Source organism: Oncorhynchus mykiss, chromosome 17, assembly GCF_057628025.1.
Source record: "Oncorhynchus mykiss isolate SJ-2025 chromosome 17, ASM5762802v1, whole genome shotgun sequence".
Lineage (NCBI taxonomy): Eukaryota > Metazoa > Chordata > Actinopteri > Salmoniformes > Salmonidae > Oncorhynchus > Oncorhynchus mykiss.
In genome coordinates this window covers 44,039,509-44,058,231 of record NC_143038.1, presented here as the reverse complement: position 1 = coordinate 44,058,231, position 18,723 = coordinate 44,039,509, and the positions used below count along the sequence as shown (strand labels likewise).

Here is an 18,723-nt window from a genome sequence, read left to right as displayed (position 1 = left end):
ACACACACACACACACACACACACACACACACACACACACACACACACGTAGTCGGAAGTTTACATACTTAGGTTGGAGTCATTAAAACTCATTTTTCAACCACTCCACAAATATCTTGTTAACAAACTATAGTTTTGGCAAGTCAGTTAGGACATCTACTTTGTGCATGACACAAGCAATTTAACCAACAATTGTTTACAGACAGATTATTTCACTTATAACTCATTGTACCACAATTCCAGTGGGTTAGAGGTTTACATACACAACATTGACTGTGCATTTAAACAGCTTCTGATAGGCTAATTGACATAATTTGAGTGAATTGGAGGTGTACCTGTGGATGTATTTCAAGGCCTACCTTCAAAATCAGTGCCTTTTTGCTTGACATCATGGGAAAATCAAAATAAATCAGCCAAGACCTCAGAAAGACAAATGTAGACCTCCACAAGTCTGGTTCATCCTTGGGTGATATTTCTAAACACCTGAAGGTACCACGTTCATCTGTACAAACAATAGTACACTAGTATAAACACCATTGGACTACACAGCGTCATACTGCTCAGGAAGGAGACGCATTCTGTCTCCTAGAGATGAACGCACGTTGGTGTGAAAAGTGCAAATTAATCCCAAAACAACAGCAAAGGACCTTGTGAAGAAGCTAGAGGAAACAGGTACAAAATTATCTATATCCACAGTAAAACTGTATCGACATAACCTGAAAGGCCACTCAGCAAGAAGAAGCCACTGCTCTTCTAAATTATGCGGATATATTGAAGAAACATCTCAAGACATCAGTCAGGAAGTTAAAGCTTGGTCGCAAATGGGTCTTCCAAATGGACAATGACCCCAAGCATACTTCCAATGTTGTGGCAAAATGGCTTCAAAGTTAAGATATTGGAGTGGCCATCACAAAGCCCTGACATCAATCCTATAGAAAAGTTGAAAAAGCATGTGCAAGCAAGAAGGCTTACAAAGCTGACTCAGTTACACCAGCTCTGTCAGGAGGAATGGGCCAAAACTCACCCAACTTATTGTGGGAAGCTTGTGGAAGGCTACCCGAAAGTTTTGACCCAAGTTAAACCATTTAAAGGCAATGCTACCAAATACTAATTGAGTGTATGTAAACTTCTGACCCACTGGGAATGTGAGGAAAGAAATAAAAGCTGAAATAAATCACTCTACTATTATTCTGACATTTCACGTTCATAAAATAAAGTGGTGATCCCAACAGACCTAAGACAGAGTATTTTTCTTATGCTTAAATGTCAGGAATTGTGAAAAACTGAGTTTAAATGTATTTGGCTAAGGTTGGCTAAACTTGGCTAAACTTCCAACTTCAACTGTATATACACCTATTTTGGAGGGGGGGCTTTATTTAACTAGCCCAGTCGGTTAAGAACAAATTCTTATTTTCAATGACGGCCTAGGAACAGTGGGTTAACTGCCATGGGGATTCGGGGATTCGATCCTGCGGTTACTAGTTCAATGCTTTAGCCACTAGGCTACCTGCCGCCCCACCTGTTCTGAAAGGCCCCAGAGTCTGCAACACCTCAAAGCAAGGGGCACCACCAAGCAAGTGGCACATGAAGACCAACGAACTCTTAAAACAGGTCAGGGTCAATGTTTTGGAGAAGTACAGATCAGGGTTGGGTTATGAAAAAATATCCAAAACATCCCACGGAGCACCATTAAATCCATTATTAAAAAATGGAAAGAATATGGCACCACAACAAACCTGCCTAGAGAGGGCCACCCACCAAAACTCATGGACCAGGCAAGGAGGGCATTAATCAGAGAGGCAACAAAGAGACCAAAGATAACCCTGAAGGAGCTGCAAAGCTCCACAGCAGAGATTGGAATATCTGTCCACTGTACCACTTTAAGCCGTACACTCCACGGAGCTGGGCTTTACAGAAGAGTGGGCAGAAAAAAGCCATTGCTTTATTCTACCCCCTCCTTTTTCGAACATTCTGTTAAAAATCGCGCAACTTTTCAGCGTCCTGCTACTCATGCCAGGAATATAGTATATGCATATGATTAGTATGTGTGGATAGAAAACACTCTGAAGTTTCTAAAACTGGTTAAATCACAGCTGTGACTATAACAGAGCGTGTGTTTCATCGAAAAGCGCAAGAAAAACTGGTCACTGAAATCTGAAAAAAGTATCCATGCGCCCCTTTCATGGATTATTTAAAGGAAACCAAATGTAATATGGAGACGGATGCAATTCCTACAGCTTCCACACGATGTCGCCAAAAACGTCATTTTCATTGACAAAAATCCATTGAGACATTATCAATAGATCCGTGATTCCATCCAGCCTACCTCAATCGATTTTGGAAGATTGAAAAATGGACACTGTTTTCTTTTGTAGCTGCTATTGAATACAGATCGCCCAGTGATAAATTTGATCGCTTATTAACATTTACAAATACCTAAAGTTGGGTTATAAAAGTAGGTTGAAGTGTTTTGTCAAAGAATATAGGCAACTTATATAATTTTTAAACATGACGTTGCGTGTTGGAAGAGAGCTTTTTTCGTGATGCAGACAGGCTATACAAATGGATATTTTGGGCATTCATGGACGGATTTAATCGGGAAAAAGACCAATTTGTGATGTTTATGGGACATATAGGAGTGCCAACAAAGAATATCATCAAAGGTAATGAATGTTTTATATTTTATTTCTGCGTTTTTGTGTAGCGCCGGCTACGCTAATTATTTTGTTTACGTCGCCTTCAGGCATTTTGGGGTGTTGAATGCTATCAGATAATAGCTTCTCATGCTTTCGCCGAAAAGCATTTTAAAAATCTGACTTGTTGGCTAGATTCACAACGAGTGTAGCTTTAATTCAATACCCTACATGTATATTTTAATGAACGTTTGAGTTTTAACGAGTACATTTAGCATTTAGCGTAGCGCATTTGCATTTCCAGGTGCCTACTTGAGACGTCTGCGTCTCAAGTAGGAGCAAGAAGTTAAAGAAAAAAAAGAAAACACATTTGGTGTTTGCCAAAATGCATGTGGGAGACTCCCCAAACATATGGAAGAAGGTAGTCTGGTCAGATGAGACAAATATTTTGTTTTTTGGCCATCAAGGAAAAATCTATGTCTGGTTCAAACCCAATACTTCACATCACTCCGAGAACACCATCCCCAAAGTGAAGCATGGTGGTGGCAGCATCATGCTGTGGGAATGTTTTTTATCAGCAGGGACTGAGAAACTGGACAGAATTGAAGGAATGCTGGATGGCACTAAATACAAGGAAATTCTTGAGGGAGACTTGTATCAGTTTTCCACAGATTTGAGACTGGGACAGAGGTTCACCTTCCAGCAGGACAATGACACTAAGCATACTGCTAAAGCGACACTCGAGTGGTTTAAGGGGAAACATTTAAATGTCTTGGAATGGCCTAGTCAAAGCCCAGACCTCAATCCAATTGAGAATCTGTGGTATGACTTAAAGATTGCTGTACACCAGTGAAACCCATCCAACTTGAAGGAGCTAGAGCAGTTTTGCCTTGAAGAATGGGCAAAAATGCAAGTGGTTAGATGTGCCAAGCTTGTAGAGACATACCCCAAGAGACTTGCAGCTGTAATTGCTGCAAAAGGTGGCTCTACAAAGTATGGACTTTGGGGGGGGGGTGAGTAGTTACGCTCAAATTCAGTTTTGTGTCTTATTTCTTGTTTGTTTCATAATAAAAAATATTTTGCATCTTCAAAGTGGTAGGCATGTTGTGTAAACCAAATGATACAAACCCCCCCCAAAAATCAATTTTAATTCCAGGTTGTAAGGCAACAAAATAGGAAAAATGCCAAGGGGGGAGAATACTTTCACAAGCCACTATATTTATCTGACTATTCACAACAATTGTATTATTGTGTGCACGTAACCATACTTGTTGATCTACAAACCAAAATTCGGAGTAAACCACCCTCCGCTTAGCCTCTTTCTCTCTGCTGGTGACAAATTGCCAGGAGCATTGCAGGAAGTAAATGCAGGAAGTGTAACCCATTCATAACAGTGTAACCCATACCAGGCAGCCATTGCAATTGTTTTTATGAGGGTTATTTTATTTTCATGACGGTCTTCATTCATAACTGTTGGTTACAAGGTTATACGGTAATTGTGCCAGCCCTAACTGTGCCATCGCATTGCATGGGTTTTTTAAATAAATCCCTTACTTGGCATATCACATGGTCATCATATCAAGCAGCTAATTTTGGCCTGGATGAAATACAATAGCCGGGATGATGTGAGGTTTACTGAGTTCTTTATCCAAAAATAATAGCTGAAAGGGTGTGTCAAACTTGGCTGTGAAACAGAGGAATGGTAAGTGTGTGTGGTGCCAGGCATAATGAAATATGACCCGATTTGGCTTGAATCCCCTGAGATCAGTGTCTTGGGGCCACGGAGGGCCTGGGAGGCAGGTAAGGACAACCCAGGACAAGGAGCCCATCTAAATGGATTAAACTAGGCCTCTTTGAAGCTGGTTCTTTTCATTGGAAGGCTATTAATGTTAATAATGAAAAGCCCAGCGTGAATACTTCCTGGCCAGGGGAAAATGAACAAAAAATGATAACCTAACAGAGAGGAACCTCTAGCGAACTTCTGACTGAAAAAGAAAACACTCTTGCTTTGTAAAAACTACACAGCCCCTCTGAGTCTATTAAATTAATGAGTCGATATACTTGGAAAGACGACTAGCTAATTTGACGTTGCATAACTTTTACTGACTTTTTCAGTTTAATCTTTATACTGAAGTGAAATTGATCAGAAAAGTAAATCCTTGTCATACATTGTGTTGCCCATGCTGCACTCCATGGCTTAATCTACAGTGCTTCCGGAAAGCATTCAGATCCTTTGACTTTTTTTTTACATGTTGTTACGTTACAGCCTTAATCTAAAATGGATAAAATAATCTATCTACACACAATACCCCATAATGACAGAGCAAAAACAGGTTTTTCGAAATGTTAGCAAATGTATTAAACAGGGGGAAAAAACGTATTTACTAGTACTTTGTAGAACTTTGTCTAAGCTTAAGATTGCTATTTAAGTGAAAATGAATTCAGCCCTAAGTCGGCCTTTTTGAAAGTGAAGTTTGTAAGTTCTTCATGTAGCCTTATCAATATACACATAATGTATGTAGCCTACTCACTATTTCAGTGTTATTTTTGCAACATTTTCCTTTATATTATTATCTTCTCTTGAAAGTAAATCAATACATGTCAGGGGAGGGGAACTTAAAAATAAAATCAATAAAGCAAGTGGAGGCTGAATAAACTGCCATAGTGTGCAAAAGGAATGAGATTCACCAGAAATAACAACCGGAGAGAACCACAAAAAAGCAAACATCATTGGATCAATCTATCCTGAACAACTGAGTTGAGCAGCCCTGATTTATCCGATAATGAGCAGAATGCTGGAAGTAATGTTTCTCTCCTAAACATTAAATCAAAACCAAACAAGGACCTGCTTATAGTATGTCCCTCCATACGGCTGGCCTTTCACTTATGTAAGATTAGAAGACAGCATTAAATGTTCTCTTCAGAGATGCTCTAAATACCCAACACCTGTGGAGAGTGCAGCAAACCTTCTCAGGATTCTTCAACAACACGCCTCTATGCAAGTTCAATTCATTAAAGAGCTTTTCATCACTTTGCCTGGACAAAGATAATGTTTTATTACTGTGTGTGGAATAAAAAAATAATTTTGTGAAGAGCTCTTCTCCCAAAGAAGGTCTTTGAGGGCTGTATAGTCCCTTTGAAGTTCTCGACTGTGGAACAGGGAGCAAACGGAATAACCTAATTATTACACCATTGGGTAAAAAAGCTGATGCATTTTTGTGTTATCGCCTAACAGTAACATGACAGCCTACCACATAATGAGGGCTCTAATAGGCGCTGACAGGTGAGTAAATACAGACAGAAGAGATGGTACAAGCCGGAGGCCTCATCTCCCTCTGCTCAGTCTGGGGTTCACACTCACACAGAATCACAAGGTGACCTCCGGAAGCAGGAGTGAAAAACGGTAGCATTACAATCATATGAATGGAAACAGGAATACATTCGAAACAGAGTGACACCTGGTGAGAAGATTTCTATTTGATGACCAAAAGATGAATCTGCTCCAGCAGGTGTGAGGATTATTCAGTAATGGCTGACTCTCACCTGAAAGACCATGTAAATCCTGGATGGGATGGATAAAGGATGAGAAGGATATATGCAATCGATTTTTAGCAAGCCTTTTCTGAAAGAGGAAGCCAATATTTGTTCATATCTTCCTGGAAGTCCTAATAAAACACTTTTACAAGACATTTACATGCCTTAATGCGGACAAACAGAGAATAAATTGCCTCTGGAAGGTGAGAGCACTCCTCTTGGTGCCCCTCCAGGGGAAGACAAATGAAATGTCTATCTGCATAAAGAGTTAGGTAGGTAGGAGTGCCGTAGCAACTGGTGGGGCTAATGCCTGTCTGTTAGCTATTAGAGCAGGCTGCTGGAGCATGGAGCAGCTCTCCGTCTGACTGACTAACTGGCTCATTACTGGGGGGAGTGGGAGAGAGGTCTGACCAAGTGCTGCTCTGATGATAGCGCCGGCTAAGAGGCAATTTAAGTGGTGTGGTTCAGAGCATTGTCAGGTGTCCGAGTCCCCAGCTGGAAGCCGAGCCAGGCAGGCGGTGGCTTTATCAGAGGCAGGTGATGTGCACACACACACACACACACACACACACACACACACACACACACACACACACACACAGGGTTATAATTAATTATCACACCTGCCAGATTTCACACAGACACACTTCCAGCTCCATACAGGCAGAATGTGGGGCGACAGAAAAGCATATTTGCGTGAAGCTCTAGGGCCTCATATGAATAGGAGCAGGTCAATGGAACATCAGCCTCTGCCAAAAAAAAAAACTTGCTGTATAGAGCTCTAAATTGTGGTGGGAGTCTGGACATCTCATAGTGCTTATTTGATAAGGCCCTCTGGCACACAGCACACACAGGTCTGACACTCTGAACAAGGGAGCACACTATTAATTACATTCTGTAGCTGATGGCTCTACGAATCTGCATCCTTTGGGGTCCAGGTCGATATTCCAGACAAAAGCAGCACGTGTTCTATTAACAGCTGCCTGGCTCACGACCAGCTTCCTTGAAAAAATATATTTTCAAAACAATAATGTATATTGTTCCCATACTGTATATCAAAATATTTAATATATCAATATCTGTAAAAATAGAAATCTACTATAGAGTTTTTTTCCCCTTTGATCAGTTGGTAACTTGTCCCAACCCTGTTTTGATAAGAGCTTGGTACTGTTAGGTATCTGTGACTGATTTAGAATGTTATGTTTAACACGTAACTTTAGTCTTCAACTAGCCAACCTTGCGGTGTCTTTCTAAAGAAAAGGCAATTTAAACAATTCTGGGCTGAAGTGCAGGCAGGCTGTGGGGGTATGAATGCTAATAGAACTCTTTCCAGAGGCCCGCAACGAGCTGTGTGAGTCAGAACCAACTCAATACTCCCGCTGAGAGTCCGACTTTAGTTTCACACAGAGTTCCTCAGTAATACCACACACACACACCACACACCACACACACACACACACACACACACACACACACACACACACACACACACACACACACTACAGCTCTCCTGTTTTGAGAGCTGTGAAGCATTGAAACAGAGAAACCCCGGGAAGACAAGTCAAATGTCTGCTTGTTGAGGAGTGGAGAATCAAGTTCCCCCAAGGTACAGATCTCGAATCAGATCAAGAATACCCTTCCCCAATCCTAACCTTAACCATTAGTGGGTAAAATGCACAAATTCAGTGTCTAGGGGCAACTTCACCCTAATCAATTCTTCCGTCTCCTGGGCTCGCTCACCTGCTGATGGACACGTCACTGAGACAGCTGGGTGACCTGGAAATGACCTCTACAACAGAAGGCTGCTGCTCCTCAGAGGGCTCCTGTACTGGTGATGTCATCAATATGCAGAAGGCCTCTGAGTCACTGGGACTGGGATCCCTCTGTTCCTGTTCTGCTGCTTTATCTACAGAAAGGAATGGAAAAGAACATGGACAATACTAATGATCATGTCATAAAAAGACTGGTAGAAAATCAATCATTGGTGAAAATGAGCTGTCAAGAATCTATGTTGGAAAACTGTCCTTGACAACCATGTCTTTTAATCTGGATCTGTCCTGTTTTAACATTGTACACATGATGTGTGAGCAGGCTGCATGATAGAAATTGACATAGATGCTAAAGTCATCCATCTTATATTATAGATATTTCCCCAATGTAATGTCAAAATGCCTTTAACCACAAACAAACCACTGTGTCTTCTAGGCGGTGGGCAAAATATATGACCAGCAGTTAATGGTATTCTATGCATTATAAATATGATTACCTCTGCACATACTGACGTTTCATTCTGTGACGGGGGATTTCCATGTAAAGCAATGAAACGCTTGATTTGTCGACAGTTAAAACACCATGTGTGTTTTTTTCTTTTCAAGATGAAAGTAAACAGAATGCTAGGTAGTGCTAGGTACTAACAGCCAATACAGCACGGGCTGGAAGCTATAGCAAGCCTTGATTGGTCAATTGCCCTGCAATATCCCCAATAATTAGCATACTGTTAAGCTTCCCCAACTTAATGTTCACTCACTGATCACCGAGCTCCTCTTGCTTCACTCACTTTGATACTAGATCTTTCCTTTTATCGAAAATGAATAGGCTCCGTCATTTTGTTGGCAGCCATTGCTTTCAGTGGACTACAAGTGTGACCTTTTCCAAGACATTCAACACACTGAATCCCAAAAGAGCTTGTGGGTGTGTTGCATGTCAGCCAAAAAATATATACATAATAACTTATGCGACAAGTTATGGCACGTTTTATGCAATACATGTGTATCTTTTTTGGCTGACGTGCCAAAGATGAACCACACATGCAGAGGTAATAGTGTGTGTATTGACTTACAAAATGAATTGTACTCTGGGTCTGTAATTTATTCCCTGCACTACATCAGACAGCATGGGTATGGTGGTGTGCATGTTAACAAGCATCTTTAAAGGGGTATGACTAAAGACGTCAGCATGCTTCAGTTCGGCTGGGCCTAGCCGAACTCAGCAAGCCGAACCGAACAAGTGTACTCGTATACTCCCTTAAGAGCTTTGCTTGAAAAAAGAGAGAAAAAAAAACAGCAATAGTAGTACTGTTTGCCCTTTTTGAGAAGGCGTAACAACTATATACTTTCTCAAAATAGTCTGAATTAATTTAAGCTAACTCAAGAAACGGTCATTAATATTGACGTTCTTCAGCTGTGCCACCAGAGACTCTGGGTTCGCGCCCAGGCTCTGTCGTAACCGGCCGCGACCGGGAGGTCCGTGGGGCGACGCACAATTGGCCTAGCGTCGTCCGGGTTAGGGAGGGTTTGGCCAGTAGGGTATTTCCTTGTCTCATCGCGCACCAGCGACTCCCGTGGCGGGCCGGGCGCAGTGCGCACTTACCAGGGTTGCCAGGTGCACAGTGTTTCCTCCGACACATTGGTGCGGCTGGCTTCCGGGTTGGATGGCGCTGTGTTATGAAGCAGTGCGGCTTGGTTGGGTTGTGTATCGGAGGACGCATGACTTTCAACCTTCGTCTCTCCCGAGCCCGTACGGGAGTTGTAGCGATGAGACAAGATAGTAGCTACTAAACAATTGGATACCACGAAATTGGGGAGAAAAAGGGGTAAAAAAAAAAAAAAAAAGAATATTGACTTTCTTGCCAGAGTCTTAGTTGCGCAATATTACAAGATGTTTGGTGGACTATTTTTCAATAAAATGACAACGATTTTGAAGGAGTCCTACTGTTGACCAATCACCAATCACCACCGTAGACTTCGGCTCCGAACTTCGGCTTCCCTCCAGCAAAAAATGTTGTGTGCAAGAACAGCTGAAAAAAAACCTCACTGAAGTCCAAAACGAACAAAAACGCCACAAAATATCTTCATAATATATGCACGAACACTATAGAGTTCATGCATCTAACTTTTGGCTGGGAAGCATGCGGACACCTTAATGCCCACATTGAAACAACACTATAACAGAACACGTATCAGAGCCAATATGAGAGGGTTCAAATAAGCTGTCTCCACATTTTTTTATTTCACCTTTATTTAACCAGGTAGGCCAGTTGAGAACAAGTTCTCATTTACAACTGCGACCTGGCCAAGATAAAGCAAAGCAGTTCGACAAAAACAACAACACAGAGTTACACATGGGATAAACAAACATACAGTCAATAACATAATAGAAAAATCTATATACATTGTGTACAAATGTAGTAAGATTAGGGAGGTAAGGCAATAAATAGACAGTGGCAAACTGGAAAAAAAACTGGAATGATAGATGAAGATGATGATGAGAAAGTAGGGATACTGGGGTGCAAAAGAGCAAAAATAAATAACAATATAGGGATGAGGTAGTTGGGTGGGCTATTTACAGATGGGCTGTGTACATGTGCAGTGATCGGTAAGGTGCTCTGACAGCTGATGCTTAAAGTTAGTGAGGGAGATATAAGTCTCCAGCTTCAGGGATTTTTGCAATTCGTTCCAGTCACTGGCAGCAGAGAACTGGAATGAAAGGCGGCCAAAGAGGTGTTGGCTTTGGGGATGGCCAGTGAAATATACCTGCTGAAACGCGTGCTAAGGGTGGGTGTTGCTATGGTGACCAGTGAGCTGAGATAAGGCGGGGCTTTACTTAGCAAAAACTTATAGATGACTTGGAGACAGTGGGTTTGGCAACGAATATGAAGCGAGGGCCAGCCAACGAGAGCAAACATGTCGCAATGGTGGGTGGTATATGGGGCTTTGGTGATAAAACGAATGGCACTGTGATAGCAAATTGGATGTAGTCTGAGTAGAGTGTTGGAGGCTATTTTGAAAATGACATCGCCGAAGTCAAGGATCGGTAGGATAGTCAGTTTTGCAAGGGTATGTTTAGTAGCATGAAGTGAAGGAGGCTTTGTTGCGAAATAGGAACACCAATATTAGATTTAATTTTGGATTGGAGATGCTTAATGTGAGTCTGGAAGGAGAGTTTACAGTCTAGCCAGACACCTAGGTATTTGTAGGGCGGGTGCGGGCAGCGATCGGTTGAAGAGCATGCATTTAGTTTTACTAGCATTTAAGAGTAGCTGGAGGTCACGGAAGTAGTGTTGCATGGCATTGAAGCTCGTTGGGAGGTTTGTTAACACAGTGTCCAAAGAAGGGCCAGAAGTATACAGAATGGTGTCATCTGCGTAGAGGTGGATTAAAGAATCACCAGCAGCAAGAGCGACATCATTGATATATACAGTGAAAAGAATCAGCCCAGGAATTGGACCCAGTGGCACCCCCATAGAGACTGCCAGAGGTCCGGACAACAAGCCCTCCAATTTGACACACTGAACTCTATCAGAGAAGTAGTTGGTGAACCAGAAGTAGTTGGTGAATCATTTGAGAAACCAAGGCTGTTGAGTCTGCCGATAAGAATGTGGTGATTGACAGAGTCGAAAGCTTTGGCCAGGTCGATGAAGACGGCTGCACAGTACTGTCTTTTATCAATGGCGGTTATGATATAGTTTAAGACCTTGAACATGGCTGAGGTGTACCCATGACCAGCTCGGAAACCAGACTGCGGAGAAGGTACAGTGGGATTTGAAATGGTCAGTGATCTGTTTGTTAACTTGGCTTTTGAAGAATTTAGAAAAGGCAGGGCAGGATAGATATGGGTCTGTAACAGTTTGGGTCTAGTGTCTCCCCCATTGAAGAGGGGGATGACCGCGGCAGCTTTCCAATCTTTAGGAATCTCAGACAAAACAAAAAAAGAGTTTGAATAGTCTAGTAATAGGGGTTGCAACAATTGCAGCAGATAATTTTAGAAAGAGATGGTCCAGATTGTCTAGTCCAGTTGATTTGTAGGGGTCCAGATTTTGCAGCTCTTTCAGAACATCAACTATCTGGATTTGGGTGAAGGAGAAGCGGGGGGGGCTTGGGCAAGTTGCTTCGGGGGGTGCAGAGCTATTGGCTGGGGTAGGGGTAACCAGGTGGAAAGCATGGACAGCCGTAGAAAAATGCTTATTGAAATTTAAAATTTCTGTAGATTATCGGTGGTGACAGTGTTTCCTAGCCTCAGTGTAGTGTGCAGCTGGGAGGAGGTGTTCTTATTCTCCATGGACTTTACAGTGTCCCAAAACATTTTGAGATTTGTGCTACAGGATGCAAATTTCTGTTTGAAAAAGCTAGCCTTTGCTTTCCTAACTGACTGTGTATATTGGTTCCTAACTTCCCTGAAAAGTTGCATATCGCTGGGGCTATTCGATGTTAATGCAGTACGCCACAGGATGTTTTTGTGCTCGTCAAGGGTAGTCAAGTCTGGAGTGAACCAAAGACTATATCTGTTCTTAGTTCTACATTTTTTGAATGGGGCGCTTATTAAAGATGGAGAGAAAAGCACTTTTAAAGAGCAACCAAGCATCCTCTACTGAAGGGATGAGGTCAATATCCTTCCAGGATACCCGGGCCAGGTCGATTAGAAAGGCCTGCTCGCTGAAGTGTTTTAGGGTGCGTTTGACAGTGATGAGGGGTGGTCGTTTGACCATGGACCCATTACGGATGCAGGCAATGAGGCAGTGATCGCTGAGATCCTGGTTGAAGACAGCAGAGGTGTATTTAGAGGGCTATTTGGTCAGGATGATATCTATGAGGGTGCCCGTGGTTACAGATTTAGAGTTGTATCTGGTAGGTTCCTTGATAATTTGTGTGAGATTGAGGGCATCTAGTTTAGATTGTAGGACGGCCGGGGTGTTAAGCATATCCCAGTTTAGGTCACCAAATAGTAGGAACTCAGAAGACAAATGGGGAGCAGTCAATTCACATACGGTGTCCAGGGCACAGCTGGGGGCTGAGGGGGGTCTATAACAAGTGGCAACAGTGAAAAACGTATTTCTGGAAAGGTGGATTTTTAAAAGTAGAAGCTCGAACTGTTTGGGCACAGACCTGGATAGTATGACAGCCTGTAAAGTTCTATCTCTGCAGTAGATTGCAACTCCACCCCCTTTGGCAGTTCTATCTTGGCGGAAAATGTTGTAGTTGGGGATGGAAACTTCAGAATTTTTGGTGGCCTTCCTAAGCCAGGATTCAGACACAGCTAGGACATCAGGGTTGGCGGAGTGTGCTGAAGCAGTGAATAAAACAAACTTAGGGAGGAGGCTTCTGACGTTATCATGCATGAAACCAAGGCTTTTACGGTTACACAAGTCAACAAATGAGAGCACCTGGGGAATAGGTGTGGTATTGGGGGCTACAGGGCCTAGGTTAACCTCTACATCACCAGAGGAACAGAGGAGGAGTAGGATAAGGGTATGGCTAAAGGCTATAAGAACTGGTCGTCTAGTGCGCTGGGAACAGAGAATAAAAGGAGCAGATTTCTGGGCGTGGTAGAATAGAGTCAGGGCATAATGTACAGACGAGGGTATGGTAGGGTGTGTGTACAGTGGAGGTAATCCTCGGCATTGAGTGCCGATGAGAGAGATTGCATCTCTTGGGGCACCAGTTAACCCAGGTGAGGTCTCCGCATGTGTGGAGGGTGGGACAAAAGAGCTACCTAAGGCATGTTGAGCGGGACTGGGAGCTCTACAATGAAATAAAACAAAAAGTACTAACCGAGACAGCAGTTGACAAGGCATATTGACATTAGACAGAGGCATAAAGCAATCACGGGTGTTGATCGGGAGAGCTAAGACAGCAATGGATAAATGGCGATAAATAGGCAGAGAGGGTCAGTTAGGTACGTACAGGACCTGAGTTCGAGGCTGGGGCCGACAGACAAACAAAAAGAGGTACCGAGTTAGTGAATAGTCCAGCAGGCATCAGCTGTGTTTATCCGAGTGATCATATTTGTCCAATGAGCAGCAATAGGTGAGTCAGGGAGCCGTTCGGTAGTCACTACTACACTAAGGGAGTGTGCGACAACGGCGTTCAGAAAGCTAGCGGGCCGTGGCTAGCGGATGGGTCTTTGGCGACATCGCAATGGAAATGCCTGTTGAAACCACATTGGACAACTACGTTGGCAGACCAGTCGTGAGGGATCGTCGGGGCTCTGTGTCAACAATAAAGGGTCCAGGCCAATTGGCAAAAGAGGTATTGTAGCCCAATAAGTTAGCTGGTATATGGACCTAGCTCAAGGCTAGCCCAAGGTTAACTGGTGCTTGCTTCAGGACAGAGGCGTTAGCTAACAGTAGCCATGCGATTGCAGCTAGCTAGCTGGGATGATCCGAGGTAATGGTCCAGAGCTTGCGGCAGGAATCCGGTGATGTGGTAGAGAGAAGCAGTCCGATATGCTCTGGGTTGATATTGTGCTGTGCAGACTGGCAGGTATTGTCCGAGCTAAAGCTGGCTGGTGTCCTAGCTAAAGGTGAAGACTGCTAACCGTGGCTAACAAAGACTGATAGCTAGTAGCTAGTTAGCTGGCTAGCTACTGATGGAGGTTCCAGTTATAAGGAATAAAAATAGCAGATCTGTACCACATTGGGTGAGGCGGGTCGCAGGAAAGTATATTTAGTTTGTAGATAGAAAGCGAGATTAAAGTATATATGGGAAAAAAAATGACTTTTTACACGGGATAAGACAAAGACAAACACACGTCCAACTGCTACACCATCTTGGAATTTCACACAAGATGCAAAGGATAAAAAAAACATTTTGGGGAGAGAACAGCCTTGTGGCCATGCTGCTGGGTGTATAGCTGAACCCTGGCCCTGATCAACTGTGACCACCTGAAGAGGAGCCATCAGAGGTCTGGGGCTGAGTGACGATGTGAAGGTTGTGATAGCAAATCCCCCTGAACAGGAATACAGAGAGGATTCTTCATATAGAAACCGTCCCTGCTTCTCTCTCCTTTTGTAAATTGCTTATGGACTATGAGCTCTGCTGGGGAGGCTGGGGCTGTAAGATATTCCGTGGTGACGGTGCTAACCCGTTTAATCCCCTCAACATGTTAATGAGGGTTACGGTGGTACCTGCAGAGCTGGAGCCCGCTCTCCGGTCCTCCTCTACTCCCTCATCCCTCACTTTCTGTTTCATCTCCCTCTTGCTGGTCTTTTCCAGGCGACCCCGGACCTGGGCGATAAGGCGGGAGAACTCACTGTTATGCTGCTTCCCTGCAATACAGATGAGGAGAGGTAAGAATCCAGGCGAGGCATGCAGAGATCAGACATGCACATACACAGTAACACACGTAAGCAGACAGATCCTGTTTCTGAATGTTGCATAGAGGGAGAACTGCAGTTTGATTCCCTTTTATACAAAAACCCACATCCAAACACAGAGAAACAAGCATGGTTTAAGATCCAGATACATCAAGGCACCTATCATACAAACTCCCTCCTGCTTATTATATCATAACTAGAGGCACGCGCTCTGGAAGATAACCAATGTTAATGTAAGGTCTGGTGTGTTAGAATACAGGACCCCTCTCTGAGTACATTGTTGAGAACAGCCGTATATTCAGTTGCAGTGATGGTAAAGGACAGTGTGTCATGGGAGGTTTGTGAGGATGTTTTTGTTTTAAATAGCAGAAGAAAAAAGACCAGGGTTTTACTAATATGATAGACAGACGAGGGTGAGCTCCATAAAAAGGCCTCTCCGAGAGCTTATCAGCCTACACAGAAACAGTTAAATGATAAGAGATCAAATTAAACCGCAAGTTTCTGCTGGAAAAACAAACTCATTAAAACATTAGCTAAATCACAAATGAAAACCAATACGATTAAGGCAGACAAAGCTATTGGATCAAGTCAGCAGAAGACATTCAAGTTGAGTGCAGAAACAGACGGGTTCAATTCAGCCAAAAAAAATAAAAAAAAATACAAATAATACAATAATAGAACTGAGCACAAACTCCAGAGAATGTAAAACAAAGAGTATGAAATCACAATTTCCGGGCTTTTATTGCAAAACAATGGATCTGAGAGAAACAAAAAGCACATGCTATCCTAAAAATATTTATACTCAGACCTTATACCTGGATACAGATTTGACTGAAAAGATGTTTCATTCTAGGATTGGGTGACATGGCCAAAATATCATTTTATTTGTTTTTTGGCAGTATTTTTTGTTTCTGAATAATAAAAGTACTAAATATGCTTTATGAGTAGTTCATGACCCTAAGGTGGCAACACAAATACGTGATTTCAATGGGGCTTTCTCCATTCTGATTGTTTATACGTTTCAATCCAACAAACGAAAATAGCTAGCTAGCTAACATATTCATGTTTCGCCTATCCCAGTGTTGCCTATTTAGCGACTTTGTTACGCATTTTTCGGAGTTTTCAGGCGCCTCCAGCTCCTTTTATTTGGGAGTTTTGCCACAGAGAGTTTCTATGGTTTTGATAACATTGATCGACGTTGCCCACTCAATTCTAGCGATTAGCATTAGACAAACTAGCAAATCAAATCAAATTTTATTTGTCACATGCGCCGAATACAACAACCTTACAGTGAAATGCTTACTTGCAGGCCCTTAACCAACAATACAGTTAAGAAAAATAAGTGTAAAGTGAAAAATAGATAACTAAAAATGTTTCGTAAAAAGTAACAAATAATTAAACAGCAGGAGTAAAATAACAATAGCGAGGCTATATACAGGGGGTACCGGTTCAGAGTCAATGTGCAGGGGCACCGGTTAGTCGAGGTAATTGAGGTAATATGTACATGTAGGTAGAGTTAAAGTGACTATGCATAGATAATAAACAGAGAGTAGCAGCAGCATAAAGAGGGGGGAGGGGCAATGCAAATAGTCTGGGTAGCCCTTTGATTAGCTGTTCAGGAGTCTTATGGCTTGGGGGTAGAAGCTTTTAAGAAGCCTTTTGGACCTAAGACAGTAGTTTGCAGACAGTAAGATACACAAACTAATAATGTAGTTATAGAACGCTTGTAGAAAGCAGCATCGCTGTCACCAACGTCTTTCTGCATCTATCTGACCATGCAGACCAGACAGCAGAGTGAACTGCATGAAATTTGAGCAACTGGTTTTTCCTTGAGTGACAGGGGTCAGGGCATGGTGTGGGAAGTGGCATGCAGCAGGAGGAGAGGGAGAAAGACTACATGTAGCAAACGAAGTAAAGTATTAAACGGACATTACAAGCACTGGAATTGCGCATCACATTTAACAAACCCAACATTGAAATACCATTATAGAAGGCAAAGTAAAAACTCAAACCGGTCTGTGCGTCAAATACTGGTACATAGTAAAATAAGGTACTGTACAGCCCTATTTTATTATTGTGCAAATTAAACTCCTCATATCATGTGTCCTGTCAATACAACTTAGGCCCAAAGTAGTCCAGATTAAACACAGAACACACGCACCCGGGCCAGAATTCAATTACAACCGCCTGTAGGTAAGTGATTTCATTATGAGATTCCTTTCCTCTGACATGCCTGTTATAGCCGTGTAATGCAGGACATTGTGTTCTCTCAGCCTGAGCACAACTAACCTCCACTCACCTCTGATGATCTGACTATGCGACTACAGCAGATCATCTGGATAGATCCTTTGGAATCTGCTCAGAAGAATCTCATTCTGATCACTATCATATCTTGTACAGAAAACCAGTATATACAATCAAATAAATCCCTAAGACCAGACCAGAAATGAGTTCTCATTCTCCCATTAAAGGACATAGTAGATACTGTGAATCCTCATTTTCTGAAAGCACTTGACCCTGGCTGCAGCCGCTTAGGCCAGACTAGTGGCACCTAACATTCCAGCAGGTCCAATGTTTACAGTAAATTGAGTTGAGTTGTGTGTGTTTGTGGGGATGCTGGTGCTCTACAGCTGCATGGTCCTACTGCATGGTCCGCATTAGCCCTCCATTTCATGCCACCTTTCCCTGAACCCCAACTCAGCAGTACTGTTCTGTTTGCACATGTATTGTAAAGTAAACCCAAGGTGCCAGATTCCCCAACTCAGCTGCAGAACACTGATACATTTCACCGGTTTGCTTGCTTATCCGCAGACTTCACAAAGCAAGAACAAAAAAGGGCTATCATTGCGTTTTGGATTCCGAGGCATAAATATTTAAAACAAAATACACTCATTTTTCTTTTTACTCAGATTAGGCCTACAAGATCAGTGACTGAATCAGACTTCGTGACTTGGCTTTGACAGGTTTCCACCTTGAAGAGTCTCGAATGCGTACACTAAATGAAGGTCAAAGAACATACATGTTATTGAACATGTTCTGATGACATTGAATATTTAAATATTTTGGGAGGAATAAAAATAGAACTACACCATTCAGTTAGAGCAGTATTCAGAGCCAAGGTGAATGCTCACAATCCATGGGTTGATTACTCACCACATGGCTCATTTACATGTCAATACAAGACCCTGCACATGGCTATTTGTTGGGTTTGATATAACGACAAGCTTTTTAACGTTCATTCTGCATATTACATGAAGCAAATTATAGTTTAATTTAATTAATTTCCACCACTTGTTTGTTCTGTAGACAGGGGTGTTCTATGTAAAGAATGAATGCTAATTCGTACAATGCCTGCTACCAAAGTATTGTAGCTAAAGAAATCAGTTTCATATGCAGCCCCAGAGCGACAAACCACTTTCTTGGCTGTAGTTTGAGTCTGAGCTGTAATGAAGAAAGAACAGTTGC

At 42.5% G+C, this 18,723-nt stretch overlaps 1 protein-coding gene across 6 annotated transcripts in view; it reads right to left on the bottom strand.

Annotated features, from left to right (window-relative positions):
- Positions 1–18,723, bottom strand: part of rad18 (RAD18 E3 ubiquitin protein ligase) — a 70,224-nt gene that overhangs the window by 23,443 nt on the left and 28,058 nt on the right. For all 6 annotated transcript variants that reach the window (XM_090205687.1, XM_021569200.3, XM_090205688.1 and 3 more), the window contains 2 exons: positions 15,070–15,210; positions 7,908–8,073 (listed from right to left, as the gene is read on the bottom strand). In XM_090205687.1, coding sequence (XP_090061813.1) covers positions 7,908–8,073; positions 15,070–15,210 — 307 coding nt within the window. The remainder of the gene's footprint in view (positions 1–7,907; positions 8,074–15,069; positions 15,211–18,723) is intronic.